General features: G+C 56.5%; 1 protein-coding gene across 3 annotated transcripts in view; it reads left to right on the plus strand.

Annotated features, from left to right (window-relative positions):
- The window catches only part of AACS (acetoacetyl-CoA synthetase), a 46,447-nt gene that overhangs the window by 6,445 nt on the left and 20,055 nt on the right, over positions 1-19,947 (plus strand). For all 3 annotated transcript variants that reach the window (XM_079943206.1, XM_079943207.1, XM_079943208.1), the window contains exons 3-9: positions 218-338; positions 897-1,010; positions 5,494-5,591; positions 8,490-8,604; positions 8,790-8,871; positions 12,497-12,644; positions 17,639-17,719. In XM_079943206.1, the coding sequence (XP_079799332.1) occupies positions 218-338; positions 897-1,010; positions 5,494-5,591; positions 8,490-8,604; positions 8,790-8,871; positions 12,497-12,644; positions 17,639-17,719 (759 nt within the window). The remainder of the gene's footprint in view (positions 1-217; positions 339-896; positions 1,011-5,493; positions 5,592-8,489; positions 8,605-8,789; positions 8,872-12,496; positions 12,645-17,638; positions 17,720-19,947) is intronic.

Below are 19,947 nucleotides of genomic sequence, written 5' to 3' on the forward strand. Positions count from 1 at the left end.
GAGATCTACTCTCAGCAAGTGTCAGGTACGCAATATCGCATTCATTTCTGTTTTCAGTTTCAAGCCTTTGGGCCAGGTCAGCGTTCAGTCTGTACAGCGATCTAGTGATGCCTTGGGCCGGCGAGTTAGCTGGCCTCCTGTGACGCGGAATCCCTTCTCTGCATCTGATGTTGCTCTCACGCATGTGTGTGTCTTGGTTTGCTGTTGTCCTCTGTAGGTCGTGGACACGTCCAAAGGGATTGCGGACATCCCCGAGTGGTTCAAAGGCAGTCGCCTCAACTACGCGGAAAACCTCCTGCAACACAGGGAAAATGACGGAGTGGCCCTTTACGTGGCACGTGAGTCCCGACAGCTACTCGGATTCTCCTCTCTTAGTGTGACGGGGCCACGTGTTCAGAGAGGCTCTGAAGCACTCAGAACCTGCAGTATATGATTCCAGACAATAGCTCGGCACTTTTTTTTTTGTGTGTGGTGAAAAACACAAAATACTAACTTTACCATCTTAACCACTTTTAAATGTACCCTTCAGTGGTGTTCAGTGTGTTCACATTGTTGTGCAGTAGATCCCTGGAACTTTCTCACTGAAGCTCTGAACCCACGAAACACTTGATTTCCCCATCTCCTCCCCCAGCCCTTGGAAAATTATACTAAAAAAATCACAACCAAATCAAAGGATTCGGGGCGTGCGTCTCAAGGATGCCCTTTCCCAAGCCTTTCTTTTCCGGAACGTCGGGTAAACCTGCATCTGGTTTGCATCCCGTGCACCTGTGTAGCGTCTCCTGGGCGCGTATCTCTAACCTGTGTTTGAACAGGTGTGAGTTTTCATCCGTGTCTGTGACTCAGAGCCTCTCTTTTTAGGATGGTCCGAGGATGACCTGTCCTTTTTCTCTTCCCAGGGGAAGGCAGGGAGGAGATCGTGAAGGTGAGTTTTGAAGAGCTGTGGCGACAGGTGGCTTTGTACGCCGCGGCGATGAGGAAGATGGGCGTGAGGAGAGGAGACCGGGTCGTCGGTGGGTACTTCTGGTGCCTGTCACAGTGGGGGCAGGGGAGTGGCTTGGAAGGAATGAGGTGGCGTCGGGTCAGATTACACGCACACGGCCTCGCGTGTGTACACGTGCGGCACAAACCAGACGAAGAGGGACGATCGTTGCAAGTGCGGCCCAGCCAGAGTGAGCTGGGCTGTGAGGGTCCCCGGCTCCCGGCCTCCATGTGGGCACGTCCTCCTGAGCCAGTGCTCACAGACGTCTACATTATTATTAATGATAATTTTCTTAATGAATTAGTTATTATTATTTTTAATGAAATGTGGTCCTTAAACTAAACACAAACCAGAAAGTTCATCAGGTCCTTGATGACAAAGCCAGGACCCCTTCCAGGGTCGGGAGAAGCTGCTGCACTTTCTGGGTCTGCCCGCCTCCAACTCGATGTTTTCCTGAGGGATTCCTGAGGGCTGGTTTCCATTCTGTGATATTCGCCATCTGTGCTGACATGATTGTAGACTGATTCCTAACCCCCAAAACCCAGCAGAGGGAGTTTTATCAGTGGAGAGACTCACTAGACTGATTTCCTCTGACCCACAGACGCCAGGGCAGGTGCCACCAGCCTGCTTGTTTCCCAGATGAAAAACTGAGGCCCAGAAGAGAAAAGTAAACTCATCATTTTTTTTTTTTAAACTTGGAAAGAACTTTATTTAAAAAACGGGTGTTGATTTAAACAATATAGACAATTTCAGTTCATAAGGTCGTTAACTGAAGGTATGTGGATATACTCAGCCTCTGGAGATAATAAAGAGACAGTTACTTTTTTTTGGCCGAGCCACTTGTGGGATCTCAGTTCCCCGACCAGGGATTGAACTTGGGCCCTCGGCAGTGAAAGCGCAGAGTCCTAACCACTCGGCTGCCAGGAAGTTCCCTGAGAGTTAGTGAGGCATGAAATTTGATAGCAGGACACTTCATCGCACGTCTGTTGGACGATGGGTTGTAATTATTTGGGGCCGCGATACGGCAGCGTGCGCCTGGGCCCGAGTGTCCTGGTGCCCGGCTGGTGGCCCTAGGCCACACTGCTCCTTGGGATCCCCACCTGGGCCTCCTCAGTGCGGCTTCTTCCACTTAGTTCTTCCTGGTGAGAACTTGTTTAGCAGCATCCACTCCCTGGAGTCAGGAGACCTTCCCTCGGTGCCTGGCGCTGCTTTTGGGCCTGTGGGTTTGGATGACTTTCTCCTCCCTGGACCTCGAGTTTCTGCATCTTTAAACGGGGCAGCAGAGAGGCTGAGGGGCTTGTTATGCAGAGTCTCCCGTGGGCAGAGAAGTTAGGTGGGCTTTCTCGGCCCTGCCCATCCACACGCACCCCGGGAGGGGCTGGTGACAATGACGGAGGTGTCCAGAGGCGGTTCCCAGTCTGGGTCCGGCTGGCGTTCTGTGTGCTTTTTGCTGCAGTGCTGGGGTCAGAGTTTAAATTGCTCCTTCCGGGATCAGGCATCAGATCTTATTCTTAAACCAAAGAAGAGGGCTTCTCTGTCCTCTGGCCGCACGACTTCACTCGCGGCATCAACCCCAGTGGCATCGATGGTGTCCGTCCCCTGCTTGGAGGCTCGCCGACCCCCGCTGCCTCCAGGGTGGGGATGAGAACCTGCAGCTGGGTCGGCGGCCCCGCGCGCTCGCTTCCTTCCTGCCTCTGCACTCCCCTCCCGGCCCCTGTCCTCCTAAGAGGGTCCGGCAGAGCCTTTGTTGGGAAGCCGGCCTCCGCCCCGCCTGCCCCCAGCTCTGTCCCCAGATGGCCTCACTCAAGGAAGCCCCTTGGTTGCCCCTGAGCCAGGCCCTCCTGTTGGACCCTCTGTCGGCATCTCGTTTTCATTCTTCAAAGGATGCGTCATTGGTAGTTACCTGTTTGGTTTTGTGATTATTTGAGCATCAGTCTCCTTTGTCTGGCTCTAAAACCCATGAGGCCTGGGGGTCTGGCTGCTGGGCTGCCCTCCCCACCTCCGGGGGCCATGGGACCAGGGCTGCAGGCCGGGCCGTCAGCAGGAGAAGCCACCGGCATGTTGGCGTGGCCGTGCCTCTCCCGTGGGACTCACTGCAAGTGAGTGTGTGTTTGCACTCGCTCGGCGTGTGTTTGCAAAGAGGGCAGCCTTAGCCTGTGTAAACCATGTGAAGGGGCCAGACCCCGAGTGTCCTTCTCAGATGATGGAGCTGGGCATGGAGCGACCGCTCACTGTTACTTGACTGGAGAGGAATGAATAGTAAAGGATGGGTAGGGGATGTGACGCGTGATCGCCTGTCTCGGCCCTGGATGGAATGTTCTACAGATCCAAGGGTTTACCCTGGTTCATTGAGGTCTCTGCTCAGAAGCTGTCCGTGCTGTCCTGTGGAAAAATCCATCACCACTCTCTCTGCACCCCGCTTTGTTTTCCTTTGTCGCCTGCTGCCTCCTTGAAATCACAGGATTATGCGTGTGTGTGTGCACGTCTGTCTGTCCTCCAGTACCAGAGGATGGGGCTTTGTCTTCTGTTCACTGCTGCATCTCAGTCTGTGGGTACCTGGCGCATAGTAGGTGTAGAACGAGTGTTTATTGGATGAATGCATGAGAGTGCTGGGTCAGAGCAGGCATTTTTGTGGTTGAAACCTCAATATCTTGGGTTCTTCGTGGTCCAATTTAATTTGTCTAGAAAAGGATTTCAAAAGGTTCTTCTACCTTCCAGTAATTTTTCTTCCCTCCAATTTTCATTTTTAAAAATCTCCCTTTGAAGCAAATGTTTCTTGAGAAGGAGAAACGGAGAACAGGACATCCTGGGGCTGCCGCTTGGCCGTGCTTACGTGGGGGACACCTGCTCCGTTGCCCATCACTCCTCAGAATCAGGCTGGTGCTTGGTGACACCCCCTTCTTGAGTGTCACATCTTGGATTCTAATTTGACCTGATCACAGTTACTAGGACAGGGGACTGTGTTTCCCAGAAGAGAGTGCTAGGGAAGCGTGCAGAGGGGGATTGAATGGGGAGATGCTTGGGGGCCTTCAGAGATGCGGTTACAGCTGCTCACTGCTCACGGCGCTGTTCCTTGTCTGTGAAGCGGGCGTCTCCTGGCTGCGTGTCAGTGCCCACAGCCAGCAGGTCACCCAGCCTCCCTGGGTGGTGAGTCCCGCCCTGCCTGGGGCGATGGCACCGTGGAGACACCTCAGTGCGCTCACAGCCAAGTCTCTTCTCGGCAGCTGACATCCGTCCGCGGGCCTGCTGTGTGCCAGGGCTGGGCGGGGCCCGGGGGCCGTGGGAGCAATGCACGACCCCTGCCCCACGGGACACCCAGCAGGGAAGATGCCGTGAACCCAAAGAAACGAAGTCCCCACCGCTGTGGTCAAGTAGGCCGTCCAGAGCCATGGGAGGAGGGGCAGCGGGAGAGCTGTTCAGGGCACCACGGGGTGCTGGAGCCCAGAGGGCTTTGTGCCGCCCAGGGAGGGAGCCGTGCTCAGGGCAGGCCCTGGACCTGCTCCCTGGTGCCTTGTGCACGAATCCTTTTCCCTCTGAGCATTTAGGACGGTCTGTGTAACTGATCGCAGTCTTTTCGTCCATAGAGAGTCTCTGCCTCTATTATCATAAAAGCCCAGAGGACTTCCCTGGGGGTCCAATGCTTCCACTGCAGGGGGCCTGGGTTCGATCCCTGGTCGCAGGCCAAGTGGTGCGGCCAAAAAACCAAACCAAACAAAACTCAGCTTCCTACTGGATGGAAGGCTGAGTCCCTTGCAGGACTGTATATGTCTTGACTGGTCTGCTCAGTCTTCATTCCCCTGCAGCCTCTCCTTCCCTCCCTCCATCCAAGCATCCTCCCACCAGCCGGCCAGTAGACCAATATCTGCGGACCTTGATCTGCAGGGCATACCAAAAGGCATTTGGTAAAGCAGGGAGCGAGACAGGCAACGTCCCTACCCTCACGAGAGAACCAGATACGAAGTTGCCAGTTATGATTATACTTAGGTGATTATTATGCTAGATCTGGTGAGGGAGAAATACGGTGTGCTTTTTGGGTGACTGGCATGGGGACCTGAGTTCTTGGGGTGGCCTTGGAGAAGGCTTCCCTGAGGGAGTTCCATTTGCCTTTGGAGCTGAAGGATGAGTAGGGGGGGCTGGTGTGGGTGGAAGTGTCCAGGCAACGCAGGCAGCTTGTGCAAAGGCCCTGAGGCAGGGGGAGCTTAGAACTGAAGGGAGGCTGTTGTGACCGAGCCCACAGTGGGAGGTGGAACGGAGCGAGAAGAGGCCAGGATCGTGTAGGGATCCCTGATCAGAATGCGTCGGAGGGGGTGATGACAGGAAGCGGTCAGGCTGGCGGCAGTGATCGGGTCATCCGAGCAGATGTCAAGGTGGTTGGGTTGGGCCTCGCCCTGCTCTGTGAGCCGCTCACAGCCAGCCCTTCTCCCCACTCCCACCGTGACTCCGGGAGGTGCTTCTGGAAGTCCGCGGCATCCTCACACCCTGAGCCAAGCTTTCTCCCTGTGTCCCCCCCACAGGTTATTTACCCAACAGTGCGCACGCCGTGGAGGCCATGCTGGCGGCCACGAGCATTGGCGCCATCTGGAGCTCCACGTCCCCAGACTTCGGCGTGAACGTGAGTCGGGGTCCCCTCAAGTGCCCTGGGTGTGCGGCCCCCGCAGGGGAACATTCCGTGTGATTTCCCCATGACATCTTGGGTCGGGGTGTGGGCAGCTGCGGGGCAGGACCGGCCAGGCTGGGAGGAAACGGTGTCACGATGGCCTCCCGTCTCCCCGGCCGGTGACTCGCAATCAGCAGGAGAGAAGGAGCCAGAAGTAGTGGGATCTCTCTTTAAGTGTAAAAGTGAACGATCCTGGCTTCCTTTCCAATGTTCCCCACACCCAGCCGTGTGCGTTGTGCGTTAGCGTGTGTTACGTGCGACAGGCGTGTTGCGAGTAGCCAGCAGGAGACGCCGGTCCCGGCTCCTGTGACTTCACGACCACGTGAGGTTTTCTGATGTCCGTCGTCTGCAGATTTGCTCGTGGAAGGTTTGCTTACGGAGAGTTTGCTCCATAATCGCCGTTTCTGATCCCTTCCTTTGGGGCTGAGCTGTGTGCTCTGTGCGGGAGCGCGGCGGGCCTCTTTATCCCCGTAAGCCCCAGGGGCACCAGGGACCAGGGTGCGCCAGCTGCGGCGTGGCCCAAGCAAGGCAGGAAGCACGCACTGAGCCCCGCCATGGGGAAGGAAGAAGCAGCAGAGCAGGACTTACTGCGACCCCCACTTCCTGATCAGGGACCTTTCCTGGTTGCAGAACATCGGGGATGAGGGACCCTCAGGAGCCACGAGGCCGGGCCCATTAGAGGACATGCCAGGCATCCACGTCCCCGACCGTTCTTCCTCTGCTCTGGGCGTGGCCCCTGTGCTGGGCACTGGTCAGTACAGCCCAGGGTCTAAGGGCCGGCCTGGCTTTGCTGGCCGTGCATCCCTGGGTGAGTTATTTATCCTCACGTGCAAAGCAGGGGCATCAGGAAGAGAGAGTCTCATGATACGAGTGTAGACTGCGTGGGCCTGTGATTGACGCGGGAGGATTGATACACTTAGGATACAGGTGCAGGGACGGCGCTGTTCCGGCTCCATGCTCTGCGGTCCATGTGCCTTGTCCACAGGCTGGGCATTTTGGGTGTGAGCTTGATACTCAACCTCTGCCTTGAGGCTTGCTCTTCTGGAAAAGGTTTTCAAGGTATTTCTTTGCTTTTTTTAAAATATTTATTTATTTATTTGGCTGCACCGGGTCTTAGTTGTGGCACGCGGGATCTTCGTTGCGGCACGCGGGATCTTTTTAGTTGCGGCAGGCGGGATCTAGTTCCCTGACCAGTGATCAAACCTGGGCCCCCTGCATTGGGAACGCGAAGTCTTAACTGCTGGACCACCAGGGAGGTCTCGCAAGGTATTTCTCATCTCCTCCCACACCGTGCGGAGGAGGGACAGACGTGCTTCTGCAACACAGAGGCCTGGAGCAGTGAGGCGATTGGCTGAGGCCGGCCCTGGCCCCATGGGTTGAGGACTGGGCCCTGCTGAGTTCGGGGAGGGGGTGGTCACCCCAGACCTCACTGCTGGTGGCCGTGGTTGTGCCTCCTGGGGCTTTGCTGGGCCTCTCCCAAATCGCCTCCACCCCGACCACCCAGGGCAGGCAGGACTGACCTGAGCCTGGAGCTCCAGGGGGCCTCTTGGTCCCCAAGGCCCTCTGTGAGGCCGTGTGAGCTGCTTGGGACCAGGCCATCCTCGGGGGGGGCGGGTCCTGGAGGGTTGGGACCCCGTCCCTGGGCGCTGTTGTCCTTGGATCCCTCAGCAGGCCTTGAGCTGCGCTGCCGGGGAGCGGTGAAGGAGCCTCGGGGCTGGAGAAGGCATGTGGCGTGGAGGTTACCAGCAGCAGGCTCTTGCCTGGGTTTGAATCTGCCTCTGCCGCTTCCTGTCTCTGTGTCCTCGGGGACACACCGTAGGAGGGCTTGTGAGGGCAACACCATTGACACCCATCTGGGGTTGGGACAGCGCTCAGACCTACCCCCCAAGCTCGGTGAACGTCAGCTGCTCCTAATGAGGAGGGAGTGGGTATTTTTGAGTGAATTGGAACTTGGAAGCAGTTGTGATGTTGGAGAAGCACTGTGCAGCATGGGGGCGTGGGCGTGGCCTTCTAGGGCCCGAACGAAGCCCCTGCCTGCGTGCTTCACAGAGAGCAGAGCTCCTGGGTTGGCCTCGGGTGGTGGGTCTGAGCCACCTGGTGCAGGGCGGGAGGCTTAGGGGACGGGCTGGGGCCCAGCCGCCTCCTGCTTGCCTGTAGCATCAGCAGCTGGCCTTGACCCTGCGCCCATCCTCGTGGGTCTGTCTTGTGCACAATGTCACCACCGCAGGCCACTCTGGCTGACTCTGGTCCCAGGTCCTGCTGTGCAGAGGATGCAGCCAGTGGTGGCCCTGGAGCGGCATCCCTGGCGTTCCTTCCCTGGTTCGAGGCTGGTTCGGGTTTTCCAGGGTGGCGGCTCTCGTTGGAAGCGCACACGCACTAGATGGCAGCCTGGCTCCGCCCTGGCCACGGCCTTCAGCACAGTTGCTTGCGGGAGGTCTTTGAGGGCGTGATGGCCTGGGCCTCAGGAGAGCCCTCTATTCGGTCAGAAAGTGACAGGGCCAAACGCCGTTCTACTAAGATGCTTCGCTCTGCCCTGAGTTCTGGGAAGAGGTCCTCGTTTATGCCGGGACCCTGGTGTAGAGCCAGAGGCAGGTAGCCGTGTGCGCGATCCTTTGGAGTGATTGTTGAGCAGTGAATGACGGTTAGCGCATCAGCCTGGTGACTTGAGGGCCCCCGGCTGCTGGTACCACCTGCCAGCTCCCAGGGCTGAGCCCTCCTGGCCGGGAAGCCCTGGTCCGGGTCACGAGGCACAGCGCTTGCTCACGTGCATCCCTGGAGATGCAGCCGTGCCCTTGGCTGCTGGAGGATTTTGCCTTTTGGATGAACAATGACGACTCTTTCCTTCCACTCTAGGGCGTTCTGGACCGGTTTTCTCAGATTCAGCCAAAGCTCATCTTCTCCGTGGAGGCCGTCGTGTACAATGGCAAGGAGCACGACCACATGGACAAGCTGCAGCAGGTCGTTAGAGGTGCGTGGGCTGGCGTGGGGGGCGGGGGGCAGGGGCGAGAGCCCCCCCAGGGGTCCCAAGAGCCCTGCAAAAACAGAGTAGTCTCAGTCCTAGGTCGTGTTACGTTTCAGCAAAAAAGAAAAAGATTAGCGGCTAGGTATGTTGTGTCCTGTAAGCTTGTGTTTTCTCCTCCCCGCCGCTTTCAGGACTAGCAGACCTGAAAAAAGTGGTGGTGATTCCTTACGTTTCCTCCAGAGAGAAGATAGACATTTCCAAGATTCCAAATAGGTAAGCCAGCCGCATGCTGATCCCTGGTTGCATGTGAAACCCACCCAGAGTCCCAGCCGGGCTGCAGGTTCTGTGGATCTTTGCACTTGGGGTTGGAGTGTTTCAGAGGTGCAAGATGTCTTGGTTAAAAATCGTCATTCTGTAGATGGGGAATCCCTTGGGGCCACGTGGTAACTTAGTGGCAGAACAGAGACTGTCCCAGGCATCCTAACTCTTCCTGTCTCGTGTCCCTTGGAAGTGGTGGCTTGGATGGGGCCAGGCTGGCTCCCCGGATTGGCCACAGCAGTTCTGAACGGTGACTCATGTGTATCCACAGGCGCGCATGTGTGTGGATGTGCGTATGGGCACACACACGTGCACCTCTGTGTACGTGGTTCATACGTATGTGTATTTGTGTGCATGTATGTACACACACGCAGCCACACGAAGGCATACACATGCGTAACATGTGGGGGTTTTCTTTCATTTTACAACCTATTTTTTGTTGCCATTGCTCATGGCATCTTCCTTTGCTTTCCTGACGTTTATGAGCCGGTAGACCACAGGCCTTGACGTGGAACAGAATGGTAAGCACCTGCATTCTGAACAGAAGTTAAGAAAGTGGATCATGATTTGGTCCAAGTTGAGATTCTTCCCAAAATTCTTGTTGTACACCTTTCATCTCTCTGTAAGCCATCATAGAGGAGCGAGTTCGGAGGTCGGGCGTGTTTACCTGCGCAGGTAAACCTGTCCATTTAGCCTCGCGTCTGGGCTGCAGGCAGGAGTCTCTGAGTGGCCCCAGGCCCCATGGGAAGCGGCGGCAGAGCCGCAGGTGGGGATCCTGGGTGTGCCGTGGCGGGCAGGGAGGCGGCGAGGAGGCCTCGCTACTCAGGCAGACGGGGTGGACGCGTGGCTGAGCGGCGCTGTGCGGGCGCCCTCCGGGGGCACCGAGGGGGCTAAAGCTCATGTGCTGTCCCCCACGTTTACAGTCGAGCTGGGGGGGCAAGACACGCCCGCAGGAAGGGGGAGCTGTGACCGCTCGGCCCGGTAGACACAGCCATGCTCACTGAGTTGGGGACAGGAAGTGCCCAGGAGGTGAGAGAAGGGCGTGGTTGCTTCTCTGTGGGGCCTGGGGGAGGTGACACCCGAGGGACCTTGAGAGGTGAGCAGGGTCTGGGGACAGCTGCAGTACCAGGGTTCCAGAGGCTGAAGGGAGCTGCAGCAAAGTGACTGTTCCTCTAAGGCCATGGTCTCGAGCCACACTGCTCGGGGTCAGATCTCAGCTCTGTGGCTCTGGGCCAGTGATCAACCTCTCTGTGCCTTGTTTTCCCCATCTGTAAAACGGGGACAACAGTACCTTCCTCGCAGGCTCAGCAGTGTGCATGAAGTTAGCTCTCAGTAACGTCGTCTGTCATTATGGGCAGGTGACAGCTGCAGGCCAGAGTGGGCTGTGTCCTCTGGAGCATCTGGGCCAGGATGTGCAGGTCCTTACAGGCAGGTCCGGGGGCGTGGCCTGTCCCCTAGACTGTGGGAACCCTGCCGACCTTGATAAATTTCACCCCTGCCGTGAACATAGCTCCCCTGGTTTTATTGATGGGGCCGTACGCACAAAGGCCAGGAGGAAAACAGGACGGTTTGCTGGCCCCGCGGTGGCCCGGCTTTTATTTTTCTGAATGTGTTTATTGGTGATTGATAGAAAGTGAGAGCATCCAGAAGTAACGTTAACCACTTGGTTTAACTTCAGGCAGTGCGGAAAGCTCTGCAGCCCCGGTGCCCCCCTCCCGGGGAAGCAGGCCCCCAGCGCTCTCCAGCCTTTGATTCCTGGGTGCCGCAGATAAACCGAGAGCGCCTCTGCACGTCTGTGGGGGGACTGCCCTTTGGGTTTTTCCTTTCTAGAAAAAGCAACAAAAGTAATTGCTGTTTACTGTGATTTATACACCGATGGAAAGAAAACGTTTTTCTCTGTATGGAGCATTCGACTCGATTGGGCCCTTTGTGTAAATGGGATTCGGATGGGAGGTGGAGGCGGAGTGGGGCTCTCATTGGCTGGAAGGCTCCACAGTGAATAATCTTCCCGACGCCCTGGAGAGGAAGGGTCTGCTTGTTTACCGCTCAGAATTATTTGGGGTGCCCATTTCAAATGGCCGCACCTCCCCCAGGAGACATCCTCATCTTTTCTTTTGTTTAAAGATTTATTTTTATGTGTTTATTTATTTATTTTGGCTGCGCTGCGTCTTAGATGCAGCGTGTGGGATCTTCGTTGAGGCATTTGGAGTCTTTCAGTTGCGGCATGCATGCGGGATCTAGTTCCCCGACCAGGGATCGAACGCAGGCCCCCTGCATTGGGAGTGCGGAGTCTTACCCACTGGACCACCAGGGAAGTCCCACATCCTCATCTTTAAGGGGGCCTTTCCATGCAAGACAGCACACTTCTTCACTTTCGTGTGCATCCGTTTGTATTTCAGAGTAATTCTCCTTGGCAGTTGGCTGCAGGCCGCGTTTAACTGACTTCTCCCCCTTCCTTGAAAGAAAGTTCCGTTTGACAAAGCAGTAGTTTCGATTTTTCCCCTTTCTTCTCCCTTCTAAACCAGTGGAGGAACAGGGCCGGGGTTTTGGAATCGATGTTTCCGCCGATCTCAAAATAGAGAAACCACCTCTCTCCCAAGGTGGCTTTGTGGCTTCCGCTACCCTGTTTCTGCTCAGAAAACAGCCCCTTCGGTGGTTCTTGGTGACGTGCAGTGCGCTTTACGGCAGCTCTGGGGGCAGGGCAGGGCAGGCTGTTCGGGCTGGAGCCGGTAGCTGGGCTGAATTGTGTTTGTTCCTGGACAGATACTTGCATCTGGCCATCGTAAACCTCAGGATACAGGGAAGCAGTGAGAACAGTTGCCCCGCAGGTTGGCACCGCTTTCTGGCTGTGCCCTTCAGGTGTCAGAAGAGCTTACAACCTGGAACCGCCTCCCCCGCTTCTCCTGGGGGGAAAGGGAAGGACTCAGACACCCTGGGCTCTAGCTTGCCTTTGGGGAACCTGGGGAAACCAGGCATCTGCTAATCAGACGGTTAGTAGCGAACAGGAGGTGCGCCTGGGCTCCAGGGACTTGAGCATCACTTCAGAGCCGCTCCGCGGAGTTTGCATACAAGCAGTCAACGTGTTAAATGCAAGGGGTCCTTCTGCACAGCGTTTATTAAAGCGCTTAGATTCTCTGGAGAGACAGCCCTCGGCCCCATCAGCGGTGCTAATAGAGCAACAGGAAATCTTCGGGACTTCCCTGCTGGTCCGGTGGCTAAGACTCCGAGCTCCTAATGCAGGGGGCCCGGGTTCGATTCCTGGTCGGGAACTAGATCCCGCATGCCTGCCGCGACTAAGACCCAGAGCAGCCAAGATAAATAAGTAAATATTAAGAAAAAAAAAAGCAACTGGAAATTTTCACTCAGTTACTTTTTATTCAATTAGCATGAATCCTTGAGCCCCGACTTCTCCCTTCTCTCTTGGGGAGCTTCCAGACAAGGCAGGTCCCTGGAATCTAGGTCGTCACCCAGGTAGACGTGGCGGGGGGTGAATGGGCGGACTCGACAGATTTCCGCACCCCCGCCCCGCCAGGCGTTCTAGAACCTTCACCGTTTGTCTCCCGCGCCTTTTTGCCCACAGCGTGTTCCTGGAGGACTTCCTGGCCGCTGGGCAAGGTGCGCAAGCCCCTCAGCTGGAGTTCGAGCAGCTGCCCTTCAGCCACCCGCTCTTCATCATGTTTTCGTCGGGCACGACCGGAGCGCCCAAGTGCATGGTGCACTCGGTCGGGGTAGGTCTGCACCCCCTCCCTGCCTGGGGGCTTCCTGCTGGCTAGGGCGGCACCCCGTCCCCGCTCTCCAGGTGGGGTGCTGCGCCGAGGTCCGGCCTCGAGCCGGGCGGTGGGGGGCTGCTGCCCCAGCTGCCGTGGCCCCGTCGCCACGGGGTCCCGGGACTCCACAGCGCCACCAGGGCAAGGCCTGCGCCGGGCGAGCCGGTGACAGTCATGCTATACGTCATGACCCCTTAGGGTATTGTGAGTCCAACAGATGGGCCCTGCCCGCATTTTATTTTATTTATTTATTTTTAAATTAATTTTTCTTGGAGTAGAATTGCTTTACAATGTTGTGTTAGTTTCTGCTGTACAGCAAAGTAAATCAGTTATACATATATCCCCTCTCTTTTGGATTTCCTTCCCATTTAGGTCACCACAGTGCACTGAGTAGAGTTCCCTGTGCTCTACAGTAGGTTCTCATCAGTTATCTATTTTATACATAGTATCAATAGTGTATGTGTGTCAGTTCCAATCTCCCAATTCCTCCCCCCCCCGCCCCCTTTTCCCCCTTGGTGTCCATACGTTTGTTCTCTGTGTCTGTGTCTCTATGTCTGCTTTGCGAACAAGATCATCTGTACCATTTTTCTAGATTCCACATTTGTGCGTTAATATACGATGTTTGTTTTTCTCTTTGTGCCTCACTTCACTCTGTATAACAGTCTCTAGGTCCATCCACGTCTCTACAAATGACCTAATTTCATTCCTTTTTATGGCCTAGTAATATTCCATGGTATACATGTACCATTTCTTCTTTATCCATTCCTCTGTCGATGGACACTTAGGTTACTTCCATGTCCGGGCTATTGTAAATAGTGCTGCAGTGAACATTGGGGTGCATGTGTCTTTTTGAATTATGGTTTTCGCTGGGTATATGCCCAGGAGTGGGATTGCTGGGTCATATGGTAGTTCTATTTTTAGTTTTTTAAGGACGTCCATACTGTTCTCCATAGTGGCTGTATCAGTTTACATTCCCACCAACAGTGCAAGAGGGTTCCCTTTTCTCCACACCCTCTCCAGCATTTGTTGTTTGTAGATTGTGGTGATCGCCATTATGACCATGTGAGCTGATACCTCATTGTAGTTTTGATTTGCATTTCTCTAATTAGTGATGGTGAACATCTTTTCATGTGTTTTTCGGCCATCTGCCGGCATTTTAAACAGAAGGAAACAGGTTAGGTGAGAAGAGAAGATATCAGCTCATCAAGGGTCCTAAGAGGTGTTGGTGTGTTTTCTCAAAGCTGTCATGTAAGCGTGGGTACGGACGGTGCACGTGCCAGGCAGCGTCGCCAAACTTCTGTCTGACCGTGGGCTGGGGTCAAAAAGTTTGAAAGCCTCCGGGTTATGTTATAAAGTGCGGTTAACCGAGGGAGGACTTACCGTGCTGTGTGAGTCAGCTTGGGCTGCGTAGCAAAATAGCACGGGCTGAGGCGGGTCTTAAACAACGAAGATTTACTTCCTTGCGGCTCTGGAGGCTGGGTGTCCAGGACCGGGGTGTGGGCAGGGTTGGTTCCCTCTGAGCCTCTGTCGTGGGCTCGCAGGGGGCTGCCTTCTCGCTCTGTCCTCACGCGCTCTTTCCTCTCTGCACGCACATTCCCGGCGTCTCTTTGGGGTCTAATTTTCCTCTCTTCGTAAGGACATCCATCGCGGTGGACGAGCGCCCACCCTATCGGCCTCGTTTTAACCTCCTCCCCTCTAGGAGGCCCGAGGATTATCTGAGTGGAGAAACCTCACATTGTCTAAGAGCCTTCTAGCTATTGCTTGGTCACATGACGGTATTTGAACATGAAATACAGAATTTCTCTTATTCCAGCTCATGCAGCTTTTACAGCTGTTCTCGCTAGAACATCTAGAAGCTGTTTGAACCCCTGCCGTAGAATCACTCTAACGTCTTAGTACAGCTCTTTACACCGTGTTCTCATGAGAACGTGGAAAGAGGTTAACACAACTTTGTCATCACCTGGATTTGCATCCAAGGAAGATCCGATGGCAGGTTAGGAATGATAACCGCCAGATACACACAAGCCTGTTCACAGACAGTGGGTGACTTCTCAGGAACCACGGAGTGGGAGGGAGGGGACATCGGGGGCCAAAGCCTTGATTTCTGGAAGAGTGGCCTCTTTGTAGGGGCGAGTGCTTGTTGCTTACCAGCCTGTGTTATCACACTGAGTTGGGCGTGTTCAGAGCCTACGGTGTAGCTGCTGGCATCGCGTTTTGCCTGGAGGGGGACCCCTGGTGTGCCTGGTCGGAGGCCCGATATCCGGCCACAGAGATGAGTGTTTTTAGAAACCTGGCAGGCGAGGGCGTTGCGGGGTGTGTGTGTGGGAAAACAGCACATATTAGGAAAACCTGCCGTGCCCGACTGTACTTTTATTTTCAGTGCTCTTTGCCTAGCAAATGTCCCTTTTTTGGGAGTGGAACATAAAAATGTATTAGATGAAATGTAGTTTGCTCATAAAATCATTGTGCTTGGTATATTCAGAATATGGAAAAGTCAGGAAAAATTATATTAATTCTGGCTTCGCTGGGCTCTTGCATCTCCAGAGAAGTGACTAAGCACCTTGCCTGTTTTCAAGCGTTATCTCTAGCGGAAACTTGAAAACAGCGCGGTGGGACCACCGACAGTGGCCCTGGGGCTGGCAGCAGGGTCAGGGTTGGGTTGGGACGTTGTGATCCCCGTTTGCTGTTTTGTGCTTTCTAAGCCCACGAAAGAGCCCAGAAAACAGCTTCCCTCTTCCTTCTTTTAAATTACTCTTCTTGCTTGAGATTCAGAAACCATGCTGCTTACACTTCCTGACGCTCAGGGAAAGCATTCAGACTTGCCATAAATATTTAGAAATTAAGGGCCGAGCTGTTGACGCGACTCGTTAAGGTTCACACAGAGAGAAGCAAAGGAGGGTCTTGTGCTGTCAAGAGAGTGAGGTTGCTGAGCCGGTGAGCACGTGGCGGGTTATGAATAGGCCGGGCTCATAGAGGCAGACCGTACGGGCGAAGATGCCCTTTAAAGTCCAATCTAAGTGAAAAGGGAAATCGAGGGGGATCTGCCACGGGTTCCTATAATCCAGGAGCTCCCAGCCCTTTCTGTGGATTTGCCACGTGAACACTTAGCGTTCATCGAAAGGGTTCCTGAAATGTTTGTTGTCCCCACGTGGTCGCCCGCCTCCTCTGAGTGAGAGCAGTGTGTGTTGAGGGACTTTCTGAGGAAGCCTGTGACTGTCCTGGGTGGGCGCGGGTGTGCTGTCCCTGACCCTGCAGCGCACGCACGGTGAAGCCACCGGGCTCTTGGCTCCCACGTGCAGACCCAGGGTGGCCTCGGGGAGCCCTCAGAACGGGCTCTCCCTCCCAGCGGCCTTTCTACCGCTGTCTCTCCGAGCCCCGTGTAGTCCGTCCCCAGGGCAGGCGTCCCCGCTGTGGGCCTGGTGACGGGGTGCCGTCCGGGACAGACTCGGGAATAGGGGCACTGGCTCTGGAGTCAGGGAATTTGCTGGGTAGGATTGTTTCTGTTGAGCTTTGAAAGGGGTCATCTCCTCTTACTGGCTTGTGTGTTTTTTTTTTGTGTGTGTGACGCGGGCCTCTTACCATCGTGGCCTCTCCCATTGCAGAGCACAGGCTCCGGACGCGCAGGCCCAGCGGCCATGGCCCACGGGCCCAGCCGCTCTGCGGCACGTGGGATCTTCCCGGACCGGGGCACGAACCCGTGTCCCCTGCATCGGCAGGTGGACTCTCACCACTGCGCCACCAGGGAAGCCCTGGCTTTTTTTTTAATTTCCCTTGGGTACAATGAGGGTCATCAAGGCTGGTTTTAATACGTGGGTCCCGATAGTCCCTAAACAACCAGGGCCACCATTGCCGTCTGCTGGCGCCTCCCGTCTGTGGCCAGACTGAGCGCAGTGGTTGGCCTTTCCAGGGGCTTCGGAGGGGGCCGCGTCCCTGATCTAGCCTTAGGATCTTGTGTGAGATCCATTGAAAGGATGGGAAAACCGAGAGATGAAACAGCTGGTTCAGGGTCCCCTTGCTCTGCTCTCTGCATTGTGCTTGGGGCTGGGAAGCTTCCTGTCCTCCCTGTGAGCCACAGGCGACACAGTCCTTTGGAACAAGTGGGGTCTGGGCAGTGGAATACTACACAGCTGTACGAAAACCACGAGGGAAGCTCCCTGTGTTGATAAATGGAAAAAGCAAACTGCAGGACAGTGCGTCCAAATAAAAAACCAGCATAAATAAATACACGCAGATAGGCAAGAAACATACCTGGAAATGTACGCGGGAAACATATACGGCTACTGGTTGCAGGAGGGGACGGGGGCTTGTCATGGTGTATGCTTTCGAGTTTCGGTCCAAGCGAATATACTGCCCAGTGAACATTAAAATGAAAAGTAATAGATCACATGTCGGGTTGGGAGAGGGGTCTGACTGGGCGTTGGAGCTGAAAGCAGGGTCTTGAGCTACCCCTCGGCCAAGGAGTCCCTGAGCTCTGATCCGAGGCTCTCGGAGCTGCAGACCCAGCAGCGGCTGTGCACCCCGGGGACAGTCCTGCTCAGGCATCCAGTCTTCCCCGTCCACCACGAGGGAGCAAGGCTGGCCTGTAGTGCCCTGGCCTGGGGGGGGGGGCAGGTGTCCCTGCACCCAGCCTTTTACCTTCATCTTCGTGACTCTCCGCTCCGTGATCTTCACTTCTCTCTGCCTGAGGTTGGTGGGTCCCCTGTGCTTCTGATCACCTGGCGCCCAGAGCCTGCAGGCCGGCAGGGTCGGGTCAGGGTTTCTTCTCATGTCCCCAGCGAGTCTTAGGGGTCAGGTGGCAGAGGGACGGGAGCATTGCTTGTCATGGGGAGGGTGCTCAGAGCTCTGCCTCTTCCTTGACCTCTCCTGCCCCAGGGCCGAGCGTCTGGGCTGCGCGCGCCTCTGTGCCCTCGGAGGAAGCAGCCTGGTTCACGCGGAATTCCCCCGCTTCTCCCCAGGGGACCCTCATCCAGCACCTGAAGGAGCACATTCTTCACGGCAACATGACCAGCAGTGACATCATCCTGTATTACACCACGGTGAGTGTGGGTGCTGTGCTGAGACGGGTGCCCTCCCCCTCCTCCGCGCCCCTCCCAGGACGGGCTTTGGTTCATTCAGGTAGGGAGGACTTTATCTTTACTCTTCTTTTTGCCTCTCCACCTTTGCACATGTCAGGAGCCAGAAGCGCAGCTCGAGCCGCAGGCAGCGTGCGCCAGACCCCGGGCCACGTGCGCCAGACCCCGGGCCACGTGCGCCAGACCCCAGGCCACGTGCGCCAGACCCCGGGCCGCGTGCGCCAGACCCCGGGCCACGTGCGCCAGACCCCGGGCCGTGTGTGTGAGACCCTGGGCCGCGTGCACCAGACCCTGGGCCACGTGCGCCAGACCCCGGGCCGTGTGTGCGAGACCCCGGGCCGTGTGCGCCAGACCCTGGGCCACGTGTGCCAGACCCCGGGCCGTGTGTGCGAGACCCCGGGCCGCGTGCGCCAGACCCCGGGCCGCGTGTGCCAGACCCTGGGCCGTGTGTGCGAGACCCCGGGCCGTGTGCACCTGACCCTGGGCCGTGTGCGAGCAGCCCCTCCTGCGGGATCCTTCGCTCTTGCTCTCTTTCTCTCCCTCCTGGCGGCTGCCCACTTGAATCTCGGCACCAAGGTCGAGCACCAGCCTGGCCCGTCCCCCTGTGTTGACCTCGGTTGCCGCTGGGAGCCCTGGAGCCCTGGGGAAATCTAGAGAGACCGAGGAGACTGTTAATTCAGTCTCTTGAGCCTGTAGAGGTGGGGATGAGTGTCACGTGACGGAAATCTGTGGCTCAACCTGGGGGACAGGAACTTACCAGAGATGCCATGAGGACGGTCAGTTCTTAGTCGTGTGCAATAGTAAAGGGACTCTGACCAGTTGAGGTGGAAAAGGAATTTACTGGAAGGCCGTGGGGTGGCGTGCTGAGAGGCAGAATAACGGCCCCAAAGGTTCCCATGTCCTCACTCCTGGAGCCTGTGCGTGTCACCTGATGCGGCAAAGGGGCTCTGCAGATGTGATTCGGCTGCAGCTCCGGAGACCAGGAGAGTGTCCTGCATTATCCGGGGCCCAGGGTGATCACCAGGGTCCTTACAAGAGGGAGGCAGGAGCGGTGGAGCCAGAGGGGGTGGACGACAGAGCAGAGGCCAGAGCGCGGTGGGTCCATGAGCCAAGGAGCGCGGTGGCCCCTTGAAGCTGGAAAAGGCAAAGAAAGACCCTCCCCTGGAGCCTCCAGAAGGAACTCCCAGCCCCGCTGACACCTGAGTTTGGACACCCGACCTTCAGGACTCTCAGACAGTACACTTAGGCCACTGGGTTTGTGGCCGTTGTTTACAGCAGCCAGAGGAAGGGCATGCAGGGTGGCTCGAGCAGTTACTTCCATGGCTGGGGATCCAGGCGTGAGACCAGGCGGGGCCTGCGGGCGGCTGCGCGTGCAGCCGAGAGCCGCCGCTGTACTGCAGCGCCCACGGGCGGCCCGCGGTCCTGCCCCCAGGACGGAGGTGGTCCTGCTTCCAGCCCTTCCCGTGGGTTAGTGTGGAGCGGGCGTCATCGAACCAGAGCTTGAGCTCAAGGTGCTGGAGCTGTTCCCGACGCCGCTGAACCCTGGACGGTGAAAGGTTAGCAAGCCGAAGGAAGTGCTGTTTGTCCCAAGGGAAGAAAACTCAAAATCAGCTCTTCCAAGACCGCAAATGTCCAGGGGCTCCAGAGTGATTTGGCTCCCATTTCCGGTCTGAGTTCTCAAGGAAGCAGAACGCTGAGGCATCTTCCTAACCTGGGAGGTCGAGGCCCAGGCCCTGCTGCTTCCCTGGTGCCAGGGCCCCAGGACCCGATGCAGACACAGGAGGGAGCACTGACGTGCGACCAGGCGCAGGTCGCCCTGTGTGCCCAGCCGTAAATCCAGGGCTTTGGGCCAAATGATTTGGGTTTCTTTCAGCTGCAGGCTTTCCTTCTATCCCCCTCCCCCATCGTGAACAGTGAGTGATGCTGGGTCCCCGCCAGGCTCTGCCAGGCTCCGGCCCTTTCAGACAGGAAGCCCAGCCCTGGGGCGTTAATGGACCAGCGTTTTGAATTGCAGAACCCCACCCCCGGGGCAGCCACAGCTGTGCTGACCTCCAACTCAGCTGCCTCCCTGGGACACGGTGAGGGGACAATGGAAGGACTCAAGGATCCAGAGCAGTTCTCTCGAAAGCAGTTCACTTTTCTGGGAAGCATCCTGCCCACGAAGGACGGGGCCGTTGCATTTTTCGGTGGAG

The sequence above is a fragment of the Stenella coeruleoalba genome, assembly GCF_951394435.1.
Source record: "Stenella coeruleoalba genome assembly, chromosome: 14".
Taxonomy (NCBI): domain Eukaryota; kingdom Metazoa; phylum Chordata; class Mammalia; order Artiodactyla; family Delphinidae; genus Stenella; species Stenella coeruleoalba.